The 16,709-nt window shown below is 40.4% G+C and overlaps 1 protein-coding gene and 1 long non-coding RNA gene across 2 annotated transcripts in view; one reads left to right on the top strand and one right to left on the bottom strand.

Moving 5' to 3' along the window:
- The window catches only part of LOC116688438 (uncharacterized), a 466,907-nt gene that overhangs the window by 421,298 nt on the left and 28,900 nt on the right, over window positions 1–16,709 (bottom strand). The window lies entirely within an intron of this gene.
- Window positions 1–16,709, top strand: part of col7a1 (collagen, type VII, alpha 1) — a 70,733-nt gene that overhangs the window by 50,673 nt on the left and 3,351 nt on the right. The window contains 30 exon segments of the mRNA XM_032514472.1: window positions 2,650–2,685; window positions 2,851–2,910; window positions 3,021–3,065; window positions 3,151–3,186; window positions 4,462–4,497; window positions 4,582–4,641; window positions 4,758–4,883; window positions 4,973–5,044; window positions 5,310–5,345; window positions 5,436–5,495; window positions 5,608–5,652; window positions 6,293–6,328; window positions 6,469–6,504; window positions 6,671–6,727; window positions 6,834–6,905; window positions 7,676–7,747; window positions 7,876–7,911; window positions 8,016–8,096; window positions 9,352–9,405; window positions 9,714–9,767; window positions 9,877–9,939; window positions 10,018–10,080; window positions 10,227–10,343; window positions 12,548–12,625; window positions 13,137–13,190; window positions 13,341–13,389; window positions 13,610–13,618; window positions 15,385–15,468; window positions 15,841–15,966; window positions 16,552–16,701. Coding sequence (XP_032370363.1) covers window positions 2,650–2,685; window positions 2,851–2,910; window positions 3,021–3,065; window positions 3,151–3,186; window positions 4,462–4,497; window positions 4,582–4,641; window positions 4,758–4,883; window positions 4,973–5,044; window positions 5,310–5,345; window positions 5,436–5,495; window positions 5,608–5,652; window positions 6,293–6,328; window positions 6,469–6,504; window positions 6,671–6,727; window positions 6,834–6,905; window positions 7,676–7,747; window positions 7,876–7,911; window positions 8,016–8,096; window positions 9,352–9,405; window positions 9,714–9,767; window positions 9,877–9,939; window positions 10,018–10,080; window positions 10,227–10,343; window positions 12,548–12,625; window positions 13,137–13,190; window positions 13,341–13,389; window positions 13,610–13,618; window positions 15,385–15,468; window positions 15,841–15,966; window positions 16,552–16,701 — 1,903 coding nt within the window.

Here is a 16,709-nt window from a genome sequence, read left to right as displayed (position 1 = left end):
TCCAAAATGTAAAGTGCCATCATACGGTTTGAGTAGCCTTTTAATCATTATATTTCAGTGTTCATGTTGTTCCCCATCTTCGTTGTCATTGCCATACAGACCTAATAAAAGTAGGCTATTGCTGCCATTTTGGGTTTTTATTTTGAATTTAGGACAGGGTTTATGTCATTCTTACTTAGGAAATCCCTAAGTTAGGATGGTTGTATTAATTGTTATCCTAAGATAAAATGGGATTTTTTTCCCCCACCTTAATGCAGTTAGTAAACATGCTTCTGTAATTCCAAAAATCCAAAATGTCATACTAAACTGAAATGAGGAGTATGGGGCTTCGCAGGATTGCAAATATCTGTAATAAGGCTTGTGCTCTAATTTCTGTTTCTTTTTTTGCCTCTACAAATGCAATCAATCGGGTCAGCTATAAACTCTTGAACCTAGTATATGTTTAGGTGTGGTTTATGCATTTGGTTTTTCCTGGTAAAAACATGTCCAAAGCACTCCATCTGATATCTGGGCTGTCAATATCCTGCATGTGCTAGCCAGAATCAGGAGACACGCAACTTTTTTTTTTACAAAGTGTATTAAATATCTAGTGTAAACATTCCTTGCCATTTGGTGGGTATTTTGACCTGGGATTAGGCAGTACAACAAGAGCGCCATCCTCCAGTGCAAGCTGTCTCAATGGGATTTCTCTGTTATACGACTGTTATTGATTGACATTCAAAGAGCAAATCTTTTGGCACTTGCTCATCCAGTACTATGAGTTTTCACGTTTGGAACATCTGTCTGCAAGTGGGATTTGGGATTGTCTTGGATCCGTTCATACTGTATGTATCTTGTAGTAAGTCTCGCCTCTGCTCAACCGTGATTCGTCAGCGCCACTTGGCCTTCAAATGGAAACTGCCTTACCGTTGACACTGAAATATTATTGCCAGGCAGTTGTCTGTATTTGAATGACTGCAGACATCAGTTTATAGGGATTGGCTCAGCATGACAAAGTATGTGCCAATTCTGCTGAGGATCTCAATTAAGCCAAATTTCAGATCAGTGACTGAAAATGACAGAGAAGGTCACATACATTCCTAACTTTTATTCTGCAGGACTTATCACATGACATACAGTCACAATCATCTGTCCTTTTTATTAGACAAGGCTTAATACAACTTTATTAAATTTACAACATCAACATCATTACTCTGCAGATATAACACCAATCAAACACATTTAATGCAAACTATTAGTAACCTATGGGTACACCTACCCTTATCCTGTAAAATGATATGCACTTTCCTTTTTAATTTGCTATTGCTGTGGTGCACATTCCCCCTTGTCTGAGCCAGGAGCAATCAAACTTTTTAGCCTGGATTGCAGTTTTTAAATGCAAAACTTGAGTCAATTAGGTTTGCTGCCAGATTTAATTATGACCACATTTACGAGCTGTTAACTGAAAACTGCAATGTTTTCTCAGCATTTTGATAGGAATTCAGTGGTTGACTTGTACAGATGTGGAACAGCTGTTTCAGAGTATGTAGAATGGCTTCAGCTGTTCAGTTAAGCATCCAAAGCACATTCAACCACGGAAAGAGGCTCCATAATCTAAAATATCTATTCACAACAAAAACCTTTAACTATAATACCTATTTTCTATCTTGTCAGCTTTACTTTGTTGTCTGAAAAGAGTTTCTCACACTTCTTTATTGTTTCCAGTAGTGTCTGTTGCTCTTTACTGCCAGACAATGTTTACTTGTAAAACATTGTCATTTTCCTTTGCATAATACCTCTATGGGCTGTATCAAATGTTTTGCAGCTGTTCTTAAGCATACATACTACATACTAGAGTAGCTAGAGTGGCTTCAAAAGCATTTACATTATATTAGTCTTTTTTTCTGATCTTATTGTATCTTTCATCAGAGAAAGGAGTATGACATGTAACAAGGTTCCCCAGCTGGAATTGAACCAGGGATGTTTCGATCACAAAACATTGTATGCGTCTTAACCACTAGGCAACATTTTAAAGTCCTCATTGCCAGGGGCTGATCACTACTGTTTTCTTTTCCTCCAGACACTGTTTGCAAGCACTGCCCGGAGGAAAAGACACAAAGATATAGCTTGCTTGTTATGTACTCGGTTTTCGCTGCAATTCTCGTTGTTTCTATCGTTTACATGAATAAATGTCTCAAACAGCTCCCGCACTGCTGACTGCTCCAGGTTTAGCACCTTGGACAGAGCCATTGGGACACTGTCAGGGAGTTCACTCGTTTGATAAATAATTGGGCAACACTTCACCCATCTGTTCAACAGCTCCACCATTTGTACACACACATACATGCACACGCACTCATTCACAAAGATAGTTACATCACATATTCCAGCTCCACCGTCCTGAATATCAGCCAATCTTTCCTTGATTTGTCAAGGACAATTGAATAGGCATATTAATAACACAAGACTCTAAGTACAGAGAAGAAAAGTCTGTCATTGCCAAAGACATTAAGGCTCTTAATCCTCCAGAGATGGAAAGGCTTATGGTTGGGCTTATATCATACTTGAATACCAAGGCTTTTAAGTACACATTTACGTCTTTTCACGAACAACCTTTACTATGCTGCACGGTTTATTACTATTATTTTCTCCATTATTCTGCTCTTACAGGCTGTGGCTGGACCCCCTGGACCTAAAGGAGAAAGGGTGAGTCACTGTGAAAGGCGTTTTAAGCTGCATTGATATGCATAACTTTTCCCCATTGAGTGGTTTACATATTCAATAATTGCAGCTTAGTCCAGAAATTCGAGGATGCAGAACAGAGTAGCTGAATGCAGCTGACATCACTTTTCCTGTTTATGATTGATGCAGGGTCTTAATGGTGCAACACTGCCAGGCACGGCTGGAGAGAGAGGCCTACCTGGAGAAAAGGTGAGTGACCAAAGCATTAGCACTAAAGGCTAGTCAGCCAGTGCCACGAGACAGTGTAAAATGTCAAGTGCTTTTTCATTAGCACGTATCGTACAACTGATGTGTTTCAGGGTGACAGGGGAGACAAAGGTGCTGTTGGCTACAAAGGAGAGCGAGTGAGTACCATCATGCTGCAGAGCAACACATTCTTCAAGTTAACACAACAACCTATTCACATCCTGTTGTCTGTTGTCACACAAGGGAGTGGATGGTGAGCCAGGGGAGCCTGGAGATGATGTAAGTAATCAGCTTCCACTGCCAATGTTTGTTGTCTGGAGTATTTGTTTTTACAGACTCTCACGTGTTCTAACACTGAATGTGTGTTTTTTTTTGTGTACCTTATGTATCTTCACGTTGTTCCCAAAGGTCTAACGTTATCATCTCTCAGTGAAGGTTTAATGTCAACATTATGCTACCATTAGTACTGTGTAATTTAATTTAATCAGAATGAGACAAGCTGTCTACTAATCAACATATAGCTTGTATTTGTACTAAAACTTTTAACCGTTTGTAAAGAGTTAGCTTCTTGATTAAATCTCTTTTGAAGTTAAGTATTCAGGAGAACTATTATCAGTCAGTATGTGTTCTTTTATTTAAGGCCCTGGTTACTTTTTCATGATCTCGATGAAACAGTAAAAGTGCTGTACTCTCGACAATTTTTTAAAATGTAAACATATTCCACACAAATTTTATAAAATGTTACAGAAATGGATTTACAAAACACACATACAAAGATTAGAACACAACAGAGAATCAGATTACATAATAATCAGAGTACAAAGCTGCTCCACATACTTATTGACGTCACATCCCAGGTAGTTGTTATTATTATAGCTTAGAACATCGTTGATAAATATTTTGTGAGCTCAATATGCTGTTACAGCCATAAAAATAGGGTTGCTTGTTTTTGCCGTATTGACGTGAGTAACTGCTCAACATACAGCGCAGAATTTTATATTAAAATCATCAAGTGCAGCATCTTTCTGCTTGGAGGGCCTGTGCAGTAATCAGCTCATTACTCATCCTGGTTATTTTTTAGTGGATTGACACACATTTTAAATTAGTATTCTTTTTCTGAAATCTTTTTCTCTTTTAAAGTCAGTCCAATTATGTAATTTTAACTTGATCAACCATTTTTCTACGGCAGTGTTAGTAAAGTCTTTACAGCTGTCTAAAAGTGTAAACAGACCAATTCAGACCAATCTCCTCTGATGCGCAAGGTTTTGATTATTTGTTGTTCTTGAAGTTAACGCGGCATGTTTAGTGTAATGACAGCCTAGCCGGACTCACCAATACTAATGAAACGTGTCTTCACCCACATAATACTGAATGCCAAACAGATATTTGGGGGGTAGACATTTATTATTCAATTTAAACAAACTGCATCTGCAAAAAAAAAGTTTGTAATAATTGTTTGTTTTCTTTCCAATAATGTATTATTGGTATGTGTACAAAAAAAAATCCCTGATTAGTTATTCTTATTTTCACACCCCATCTTTGTTTTTCACACAGGGGGCACAGGGATCCCCTGGGCCAAAAGGAGATAAGGTAGGCTATGTTTGTTTTATTTTTAAATTTGATTAAAAATCAAACCCAGTGCATATGACAGTTATGACAAAACGTGTGTTGCAGGGAGAGAAGGGCATAGGACTGGCAGGCCCTCCTGGTCGGGTTGGGCCTCAAGGTTTAAAGGTGAGTAACAACATGAGGTGAAGCATAGGATGATCTATGTTTTTACCTCTCTTATCAGTTAGTGTGATTTATCAGATCTGACACAGGTCATAACCTAACTTGTGACTTAAATTCAGGGAGATCCAGGCCTTCCTGGTCCAGCTGGTCCCCCGGGGCTGCAGGGGAAGTCTGGGGATGCTGGGCAACCTGGCCTGAGAGGAGAATCGGGACAACAAGGACCTCCTGGACCACCTGGGGAGAGGGTTGGTGGAGCCGTTGATTACACAATACCATATGCTCTCTGTCTTGATAATATGTGGATGATCTTTAACTATTGACATCTCATTTTCAGGGTCTCCAAGGCTTTGCTGGCCGTGCAGGAAATGTCGGACCTCCTGGTCCTTCTGGACCGCCTGGACAGGCAGTAAGTTAAGATCCTGTTTTTACACTGTGATTTAGTAGCTAGTTTCATCTAAAAGTAGGCCATATTTAGACGTGATTTTTGGCGCTGCTGGACTTCTGGATTGTTGTTGGGTTAGTGTTTATGGATGATTTTTCTTAAGTTGTGATATGTTTTAAAAAAAAGAAGAAAAAAAATCAAGTTTAAAAAAGGAAAGGTCTAACAGAGAAAGGGAAACGGACAAAAACATATGAGTGATGATTTATATGACAGATGCTTTGTTTTCAAGGGCTCTCCTGGTACCAATGGTGTCAAAGGGGACAAGGTGATTATTCAAGCCAACACATAGCTCTGTCTACTTGCATAGATGTTAATGTATTTTTTTAAAGGGTGGTCATATTGCTTCTGTTGCCAGGGGGAGGTTGGCATCGGAGTCTCCGGCCCCCGAGGAGAGAGAGGAGATGCAGGGCCGAGAGTAAGACATTGTTACACCAGAGTAACATTGAAGATGTGATCTTATATGAATCTGTCTCTGCATGGTGGAAACTGGGGTATTTGAGTGCCTTTATCTGTCTGTCATGTCTTAGGGAGAGGAGGGCCGTCCTGGCTTGGATGGGGAGAGAGGGGCAACGGTAAAAGTGTTTCCTTTTTAATCCATCACTCAGGAACATTATGTAAACCAACAAAGCGACTGAAGTCAATTTCAGTGTTGTATTTTTCTGAAGAAACGACTCGCACATCCAAATATTCTTCTGTCCAGGTGCGTAGGAAAAAAACATCAACTTGGCACAAAGGAACAAAACTTGCACTCTCCTCTTGCTATAGCATCACCTTTTTGTACAAACAACTAACAAACGTTTGTGACTGGGATTTGTTCCTTTTGTGCCAAGTGTTGTATAATCCAAAATGCCTAATTCACCAGGAGGCAGTCTGTATGCAGGCATATAGGAAAAACACATGAATAAACCTTTTATTTTTATAATGGAAGAGCTGTTTTTCATAAAGGACACAATGTATTATATTATATAGTAATTGTACATTTTCAATAGGCGTTGTCCTCCCCTATTGTGTTGCAGTGTTCATTATTTTAAAGCAAGATCAACCTGTGCTGACCATTTAATTAAACTGTTCACCCTGAGGAACCATGACATCATTGTGATTTCAGTTGTATTGTTCGACCAAGGAAAACATTGCCTAGAGATAGAAACATACATGTTGTTTTTTCTGCATCGAGCCATATATAATGGGAGTGTGTGTTTGTGTGTTCATCAGGGTACCCCAGGGATTCGTGGTATTCGGGGAGAAAAGGTGAATACCACTAGTTCTTTTCCCATGTTTGTCTCGTCATGCTAGCTGTGTCCCCCGAGTGTTCTACTCATGTCAAGCAGTGAATAAAATTGACACGCGGGAATCAAATGCTTTGCTCTCAATCTTTTTGTTTCTTCCAGGGAGACGTGGGGCTGCAAGGTGACAAAGGAGAGAAGGTGTGTGTATAAGCTTCACCACTGCTTGCTCTCTTTTTCTTTCTCTCTTGCTTGTGTACTTGGTTGTTTTTGTAAGACTACATTGACACAAAAAGGAGAAAGAGGAAAGAAGATGTTTTGGCTTTGGGGAGAAGCCAGATGTTTACAGCTGTAATGTCCCTCACAGGGGGACACTGTGCTGGTGGGAGGACCTGCTGGAGAAAAGGGCAACAAAGGAGAAACAGTCAGTGAACACCTGGATGGGTCCAAATGTTGATTATAGTAAAATGTGTTCTTACGCTGTATATGTGGTTTTGCTTGTTGTGGATGTCAAATTTGTTTTATTTTAGGGTGACAGGGGACCCAAAGGTGTGCAGGGAGAAAAGGGGGGGAAGGGTCAAGAGGGTCCTGTAGGGGAGCAGGTATGTTTCTTCTTGACTGAACATAATGTGATAGTTTTATGACTGCCACTGATAATCATTTGTATTTATTTTTTTTATTGTTTTTCTGAGGAATTGATTAAAATACTTTTTTGAAGGAAATTTCAAAAAATAGGGAAAAATTCCCTCCTGGTTTTTCAAAAATCCAAGGTGTCAATTTGAAAATGTTCAATTTCCACTAATATGAAGCAGAGAAAGATTTGTTGCATTTTAAAAGTTGAAATCAGCAAATGTTTGCAAATTCTTACTCAATAACAAATTAAAACTAACCTTAACCTATCAGAATTGATGTCAATAAATAAGCAACCCATTGATGCCGCTGTCGCTTCTACGTCACCCGGATCGTTGGTCTGATTGGTTGAAGGACTATCCAATTGCGTACAGAGTAATTTGAACTATGCCCATTGGTCACGCCTCTTGTGCAGAGAAAATACAGATCAGACCCCCAAGACCAATGCTCGGTCTCAAATCTATTGACTTTGGCTTGGTCTGGTGATAGCCAGTCTACATTTTAACAGTACGGAATCTGAATTAGAGGTGGATGAAATATTGTCAATAGTAACGTGGATCTAGCATCAATTGTTTATTTAACTCGAAATATGAATCACTTTATTGTAACACAACCAGGAAAAGATGACATTTAAACAATATTCCTACATTGCAGTAACCAAAACCCAAGATAAGTTGTCACTGTATTGACATTACAAAGGATCAATATGCAAATTTCTGTGTATGTGTGTATTCGACATCAGGGTCTTAGGGGAGAGCCTGGAGAAAGAGGATCCACTGGGTTCCCGGGTGCCCGTGGCCCTGGTGGACAGAAGGTAAGATGAGCATGGATGATAATGTGATAACGTAAACCAGTGTCATAATTAAGAGCAAAGCCAGACACAGTCAGTACACTTAATACTTTGACTGCACTGATTACTGTAATTCTGTCGTCTCTCTGCAGGGAGAAGCCGGCCAACCTGGAGTACCTGGTGAATCGGTCTGTGATTTTAATTCCATCCAAATACAGATTTAACATTCCCTATGTGTTGTTTTCTCTCTTTGGTGGACAGAATGAGGCATGGTTTCTGTTTTCACTTCCAGGGTTTACCAGGAAAGGACGGGCTGCTGGGGCAGAGGGGTGAAAAGGGAGAACTTGGCATTGTCGGACTGAGAGGAATCAAGGTGTGTGTGTGTGTGTGTGTGTGTGTGTGTGTGTGTGTGTGTGTGTGTGTGTGTGTGTGTGTGTGTGTGTGTGTGTGTGTGTGTGTGTGTGTGTGTGTGTGTGTGTGTGTGTGTGTGTGTGTGTGTGTGTGTGTGTGTGTGTGTGTGTGTGTGTGTGTGTGTGTGTGTGTACAGTCGCAACTTGATAATAGCATAAAATTGATATGATTGCAGAGATGAATAAAAATTGTGTCATATTATGTGCCAGACTATTTCTTGGTGAGAGAAAGTCCAGGCAAAGAAATAGTCCAGCACATAACTTTTGTTACCTTTTACGCAGAGCCAGGCGAGCTGTTTCAAGTCTGAATGCTAAGCTAACTGACTGCTGGCAGTAGCTTCATATTTATTGCACAGGCATGAGATTGGTATTGATCTTCTAAACTAACTCTCTTTCCTGAAATGTCAAAAATATTCCTTCCAAGTATGTTCTGTTTTCGTGGTGGAAGGTTCTGAAAGGCAGTCTTTCCAATATCATTAGCTGTCTAGTTTTGCAAACAGTTTTAAATTGAAGTCAAGGTGTGACATACAGAAGTGACGCAGTTTTAGTAGGCTACATTTATAAACAAGAAAGATAGAGTGTACAGTGAGGTCCAGCCTACTTTTTTCATATAGTCAAACTAATGGTACAATAAAGTAGAATGAGAAGCATTGAAGTACAGGATATCTCCACAGTTAAGTACGATGGTGCAATATGTTGGTTGACCATTTTGTATCTTTAGTTTCTAAATGATATATGGGTACAACACTCAGACTTGTACTGCCACTCTGTAATACAGTTTTTAAGAATTACTAACCACCTTTAGCCTAAAAAGGAAAAACTGTGTTGAAAACTTTGTCTGTCTATCCAGGTTCATTGTGTGCATTTAAAGAGATGATACCAGTGTGCCAATCAAATGTACATGTAGGTTTAGCAAGTTGGACCAGACAACATCGGCCACTCTGAGTCCTTTGCAGCTGTAATAACATGTGTCTTAACCATACACTGTATAAAGGTCTTAACACCCGTTATCAGGAGATGATAGAACCCAGTTCTAGGTCATATCAGTCACTGTTTTGAACTTGTTAGACAAAATAGGTCATTTTAACTGTGTGTGTAAGTGCTGGAGTACTGTCTGTGTCTATGGATGGGCTCTCTGTCCCGCTGGTTCAAAGCATTTGTCCCATTTCACCGGCCTCTTCATGTGCCTCTGTCAATGATTAACTTATGTGTTTCCAGGGTGACCGAGGACCCAAGGGGGCTTGTGGAGGCGATGGCCCTAAAGGAGAGAAGGTGGGGTTGAGGCAGATAGAGAAAATGTGATTTGGTAGGAGGAAGAGGAGAATAAATGAGCATGAAGGACACATTTTTGACACTGTTCATTATTTGGACAGAATAAAAACCCACAGAAATGGTAACCATAGAAATGGAAGCATGTTCAAATTTCACTATAGCTGGTTGTGTGTGTGAAGCTAGATACTGTATCTTTTTGTTCTGATAATACTTTAAACTTAAATACATTAAATGAGTCAGACATGTATGAGTCATGTACTGCGTGGTAAGTACTTGAGTACTTAAGTACTTAAAGTGTTTGCTTTCAGGGAGATGCTGGTATTAATGGACGATCAGGCCTACCGGGAAGAAAAGGCGAACAGGTATGAGTAATATCTGTGGAAGAATTATGTGCTCTTTCTGGTGTATTTTATGCCTCTGTGTTAAGAATTGGTGTCTACAGGCATGTGTTGCATCTGTGTGTGTTTCCAGGGGGAAATCGGACCATCTGGAGCCCCAGGGACCCCCGGGAAAGAGGGACTAGTCGGTCCCAAGGTATGCACTGAAGAAGTTGTTCTTAACTAACTCTAAATGTGTTAAAATATGAAGTGTAACTTTTTTTGGTCTGTGCAGGGTGACCGTGGTTTTGACGGGCTTGCAGGACCCAAAGGAGCTCAGGGAGAGAAAGGTGAACGGGTGAGTTTCTGTTCGGCAGTAGTGTGTGCATACATGCTGTATCTAATCACCATGTTATGTATGTACTCAGAAGCACAACATCGCTCATTTTCACAACTACAGGAAACCTTGAAATCCGTGACTAACTGTCTTTGTGCTTCATGTAGGGTACGCCTGGCGTACCTGGTCCTCCTGGTCCCAGAGGAGTGGATGGGGTCCAGGGCTTGACTGGCCCTCAGGGACCAGCTGGTGCGAAAGGCCCGGAGGGCCTCCAGGGACAAAAGGTGACTATTCTTACTTTAGCTTGAGCTCATTCTACACTTTTTTCACATGTATGGGGGACAGAGATCTTTTAAAGATATGAATTAGAATATGATGTTTCAACAAGCCCTTGTTACACCAGCTATTTGGTGCACCATCAGTTAGGGCTGCACAATTAATCAAATTTTAATCGCGATCACGATTTGGACTTCCCACGATCAAATTTGCGTGATCGAGCGATTATTTTTTATAAACGTAATTTCATAGAACGCTCCAGGTTTTTAGCAAAGCCAATCTCCCGCTTCGTAAAGCCGTCTCATCATGAGCCAGTCAGAGTAGTTTACTGCACCGCGCAGCTATGTTTCTAGATGTAGACAGTCCCAGAGGACAGAGTAGCTGAGGAAAACTCAACAAATAGCAGTCGGTTATACGTCGGTCTTGAAGTTTACCAGTTTACCATTAAACGCAACACTTTGTTCCATCTGTTGTTTTTCAGACAACAGCAGTGACCAGTGCTAGTCGGTGCTAATAGCGTCTGTTAGCTGTTTGCTAATAGCGTCTGTTAGCTGTTAGCTAATAGCGTCTTTTAGCTGTTAGCTAGTAGCGTCTGTTTGCTGTTAGCTCCTCTAGGACGCACCGGTGCTAATGTCCTCGCATCCGCTGCATTGCTGTTTATATGGATATGGTTTAATTTTGCGTTACATGACCCATTTTGTCTGTAAAGCCGTGCCTGTGTTGGATCTTTCTACGCTCTCTCGTCCTACTCTCTCTCCTCTTACTCTCCGCGCTCCGCCACACAGCGGCCGCCGGTCCACACTTCTGATATTTGTCTACAGTTTAAATTTTTTATTAACACAGCTGTATATTGTTAAATACGAAGGGCGAACCTGTATTTGTACCAGTGTTTCCATGGTAACTCTGCTATCGCGGCCGCCACGGCGAAGAACACAGAAGAAGTTATTGAATGCAGCTAACTTCAGTTGGTAGAGTAACAGCGTGAGACGGAGCTGCTGGACTTGGACCTGGGCCAGAGATGTGACCCATGGCCAGAATATCATAGTTAATAAAAATGCAGCGCAGTGACGATACAGACGTTTCATACACACAACGTATATATCCGCCATTCGACCCGTGCCGGACCCGTTCCTAATGATTAGCCGTCTCTCGGTGAGTAGCGTCCATCACATTCCCTCTCGCAGTTATAAATAGCCTACGTGACAATAAAATTTGTTTTGGTTAAAATCAACAAATAATCGTGAGAATAATCGCGATCAAAATTTTGATCTAAATAATCGTGATTATCATTTTGGCCATAATCATGCAGCCCTACCATCAGTTATGACTGTGCACACATTTTATATTGATGTAGCAAAGAAAAATAATCTATAATGGAAGAAAGAATAGACAAAAGTGTCAATTGCTTAAAGGTTAACCATCGTTTTTTTCAACCTGGATCCTATTTTCCTAGATGGGAACAACAATCTTTGAAATTGGTCCATTATTTAGAAATATCACTGCATTTGGCAGTGATGAAACAAGCTACAATGTAAGTTAATAGAGCAATTGCCCAGCTTGTATTTACCTTTACAAAAGTGCTTGTTTTGCCACTGACAGGCTCAGATTAATATTCTAAGTGTCTGACAATATTATGGAAAGAATTTCCAAGGACGTCAACCTCTCTGTTAAAGAGTAAGATCCTTTATTTTAAACATAAAAACATCCACGAAATCACATCCGCTAGACCCACCAGACCATAATTTTAGCATCGTAAAATACACATTCAAAGTCAACAGAAACAAACTAAAACTGTGAAAAGCTCTTTTCGGTCGGCTTTCTACTTTTACAATTATCACAACTCTAGTTTTATTTGAAATGAACACAAAGTTTACTGGTTAACAAAAGAAAATATTGGCTCTATACATGCTAAAAGTATTTTTTTTAATTTTTTTTTTTAAATGAGTCTGGTTTAGTGCAAGCAACTTTTCTGGTTAAACAGAAAAGTATCAAAGAGGTTTTAAAGATCTATCTCTGAAAAGATCCTTCCATAATAACAAAACAAGCACTTTTGTGAAGTTACATACAAGCTGGACAATTGCTCTATTAACTTACATTGTAACTTGTTTTCACTGCCGACTGCAGCGGTCATAAAAACTTTCTTTGTTTTTACGGAAACTATGCAGCCAAATCACCACTGCAGAAATGTTCTAATGTTCTGCTTGTGTGTCAGGGAGAGAGAGGTCCAATCGGTCCTGCCATGATTGGTCCACGCGGTATTCCAGGGATCCCGGGGGAACGAGGAGAAGCGGTTAGTGTCATCATTGTCTCTGTGTTATTTATTTGCCAAACCGTTTGACCAGGTCAGGAAATCTTTGAGACCCTTATCCAAAAACATCACCATCACACGTTGAACTTCCATATTACACATGCCACAGTGTGCCAGATGCATAACATGTTTCCCGGCGACTGAATTCCCTTGTTCAAGTGAGCTACTCAGCACCAGACTTCATCACTTTGACAGTTAAATTTGTATGGACCAAAAACTGGTTATTTTGTAATGACAACAACATATTAATAAAGCTTTTTACAGCTTTACTTAATTTTGGTTCCTCGAAAGGATAACTTACAAAAGACTACGTCACGACTAAGAAACAAAATATACTATATTTCTTTATACATCTGTATAAGTCAAGATTGCTTATTTTAACCTCACCCCTGACTTTGTTTTTGTTAGCTGCACCTGCTCTCAGCCTAATGAATTAATGTGCTGCAAGCCTCTCTGTGGGTCATCTGTGTCCTAATACCTGTCCATGTTGCAGGGAGAGTTGGGCCCAGATGGAGCCAAGGGAGACAGAGGAGAGCCAGGCATGACGGTCAGTGCTTGAGCCTTACCGTGGGGCTCAATCTGAAGACGCTGACACAAAACAGCACACACACACGCACACTTACAAAGAGTTGATATTAGGGTTGTGTTTGTAAGTTGTTGTCTTTTGCTCTCTTCCCCCTCTTTATTTTGAATTCAGGAGTATGAGGTCAGAGAGTATGTCCGCTCAGAGATGAGTCAGCACTGTGGTGAGTCTTTCATGCAGCCTGCATTGCTAATTTATAACAGTTGTCCCCAAGTTGAACTTCATATGGTAATCACAGCATATGCGTCACAGCCTCATCTAAACTCTATGAAAGTATGATAGAAAAGAAGTTGCAGAGAACTGCAACCGTACTGTGACTCTTTAAGCTGACCTTTTTTATTCTGTCTTTCTGCTTTCTTCCTGTCCATCTCTCTGATCCTCAGCGTGTGGAGGTGAGTGAGCCATTCGACTGCAGCAGAAGAGGGTGGACAGAAGGGCTGTGATTTAGCATGAGTCACAGCAGTATATTATACCACATATACTGTTACAGTCTTTAGTGAAAGTTGTCAGTCCCATATATTGTACACTTATTAATGCTTTAGGTTATTTGCCCACATTAAGCATTTGTGTGTGGTTTAAGTAATCATTTTACGTCAACCAAAGTTCTTTTACCTGTTTTGATTGCATTTGTTTGAAGAAACTATCAAGGTGGTGTAAAATACGCTTGTTGTTCAGTCTTGTCCAATTATTTTTGACATTACTAATTTATTTTTTTTTACTCTGAAGTGTCTTTTATAAATAGTTTTTAAATTAAATTGATCATGCTAGACTTAACAAACATACTTTCTCCAATCAGTGAGTAGAGATGGCATTAAATATTTAAATCTAAATTCAAAATCAAATGATTAACTTTCCCAAAGTTTTATTTAATGGTTTTGCTGTGAGACAGCAGGTAAAGGGTCATTTTGGTATTTTTCAACATAGATCTTATATTAAAGTCCTCTCTCCCATCTCACTCTTAAAACATCCACAGTTCCACACCACTGTCTTCCAGCAAGTCACCTGGCAAGATTTCAGAACAAGACTTGACTCTCTCTTCATAATGTTGTCAGACACAATCTGAGCCTGTCAATGGCAAAAACAAGCACTTTTAGTGGACGTGCATTGATGCTGCGCATTTTCTGTCTAGGGTTACATTGCAGCCTGGTTTTGTTTAAGCCAATTACAGCGTTCACGCTTAATAAGGGACCAATTTCAAGGAATTTTTGTTCACATTAGTCCTTTATTACTAGCCTGGAAATCCAGACCCAAATCCAAGGGCGGCACCAAGCGTGCATTTGAAAATCTCACTTCACGCAATTGGATAACACAACGACCAATAACAACAACACACAAGGTGACGTATCCAGAGCCTCAGACCTTTAGCTACCAGCGGAGCTAACTGGTAGATTAAACTGTCGTCCTCTGTTTAGCTCTATCGGCCTCTGGCCCGCCTATATCAGATACACCGATTTTGATTGGTGCAGCTACAAGGGGATAGTTGATGAGCAGCATTACTCAATGCCAGAGTAATTCGCTGAGCAAATTCAAATTGTGCTCTTAAGAAAATTCTGGATTTCCAGGGTACATTTATACACAAAAGCATGGGAAATAGGGTCCAGGTTGAAACCTAGTGAAATTACCCTTTAATAGATATGCAGTGTTACTTAGAAACAAATTGACGCCAAAACAAACCTTTCACTCATGCTTAATTTATTTATTATTACCCAAGAAGTAGTTGTGTGTTTCATAATGAACAAATCAGTAATGGTTGAAGTCTGCAGTGTTTAGTTGAATCCGCCAAGTCAAAAAGTCAAAAAATGTTTGACTAGAGTGCGACACAAGCAGCAACTTGAGTCCTTGAGGATTACAGCCAGTCTTTGCAAGATTGCCTCATGTACGACCAGTCTTGCAAAAACTATGTAAATCCTTTTAGCTGGTGTGTATGCTGAACGGTGGAATGATTTTTGTGGTGCTTTGGGGTCGTTGTTGGCTCATGTGTCTGAAGGTTTTACTACCAGAATGTTCGGTCCTTTCCTTTTTTTCATCATTTTACCTTTCTGGCCCTCCTTTCCTCTGTCCTGTAACACTTACCTGGTCCCTCTTGCTCCCTGAATCCTGTCTCTGCCTCCTCGGTGTGTCCCTGATCGCTCCTCCCTGTCCTATCTGGCTCTCTCAGGTTCAGGTCCAATTAATCGGTCCCAGCCCCCGGTCAGGGCTCGGCCTTCACCAGATCAACAACTGGTCCTGAAGGGGGAGGAGGGTGAGTGTGTCCGTCCAGTGCTCTGACTGTCGGCCTTGATCTGTGTGTCTGTCTGCGTGTCCGTCCCTAACAAACAGGTTTTACTTGGTGAATCTGCGTCTGGAAACCTCTGAACACTGGGTGGTTTTCTCATCAAGAAAAAAGAGGACTCCGTTTATGTTCCACATAATGTATTCTGTATTTTGCGTAGCATATCCAGACAAGTACAAATATTAGTGTATAGGCTGTATTTCACTGACTGTTCCCTACCTGTATTTAGAGGCTTTTTGAGTTAAGTTAATATGGTTGACAGCCTTCCCTCTATCTGAAACTTGGAGGTTGTCAGGCGGAGATGAAGGATCTCTGACCTGTGTGACGTTGTATTTCTCTCAGGCCGTGAGCTGCGTGTGGTGGTGAACACCAACGACCCGGACTACGAGCATATCTACTCCATCGAGGCCTACGACGACCCCTTGGACGAGCTGCTCTACTTCACTCCCTCTGCCAATCAAAGCGATGGTACTGTGTTTCATATTGTTTCCAATTATATTGTGCAGTGAAATAGCATTTTCCAACACACTGAGCATCAACCAAACCAACATGGCCTCACTTGTAATTTGTAAAATAAGCACATCTGACCTTAAGCAACCTTTGTTCAACTCCCAACTCATTATTATGATCCCAATAGACAAATATGCAAGAACCAGTTTGTCGAATACTGGGAATTAAACATTAAACAACAACATTAAATTATAATGTCCCCAACATTAAGTAAATTCGTTCACATACTTTAAACTTATGTTTTATGTGATAAACAGAAGATGGTGTGCTTAATTTGTGCCCATAATTCAGTTCATTAAACAAATTTGTCCTGGAGGAGCGTTCCTCATTATATGTTTGTGCATTTTGCTTAATGCTCATTCCATGACGTTACAAGACCGTTTTGGCCTTGCATATTACCTCATACAAGCCTGCTGCAAGCACACACCATCCTGAGACTGAACTTTCACATTTCACTTTCTTTAAAATGTATTAATGTATCTTTTCAAATTTTTCTAATTATACTGAATGTATATTGTGTGTTGTGTTGTGTTGTGTGGACAGGTGAGGTTGTCAAAGTTGAAACTGACAAAACAGTCAAAGTTGAACCAAACAAAGCATCCACTGCTGACGTTACGAAAAAAGCAAAAGTTACACTTCTGAAAGCAGTCAAGCCCAGATCAGTCAGGTCCAAGAGGAGAGTCAAAGGGGAAGGTAAACGA

The sequence above is a fragment of the Etheostoma spectabile genome, chromosome 4 (genome assembly GCF_008692095.1).
Source record: "Etheostoma spectabile isolate EspeVRDwgs_2016 chromosome 4, UIUC_Espe_1.0, whole genome shotgun sequence".
In the NCBI taxonomy this organism is placed as follows: Eukaryota; Metazoa; Chordata; class Actinopteri; order Perciformes; family Percidae; genus Etheostoma; species Etheostoma spectabile.
The sequence above is the reverse complement of the archived record's forward strand: the minus strand, read 5'-3'. Positions and strand labels throughout refer to the sequence as shown.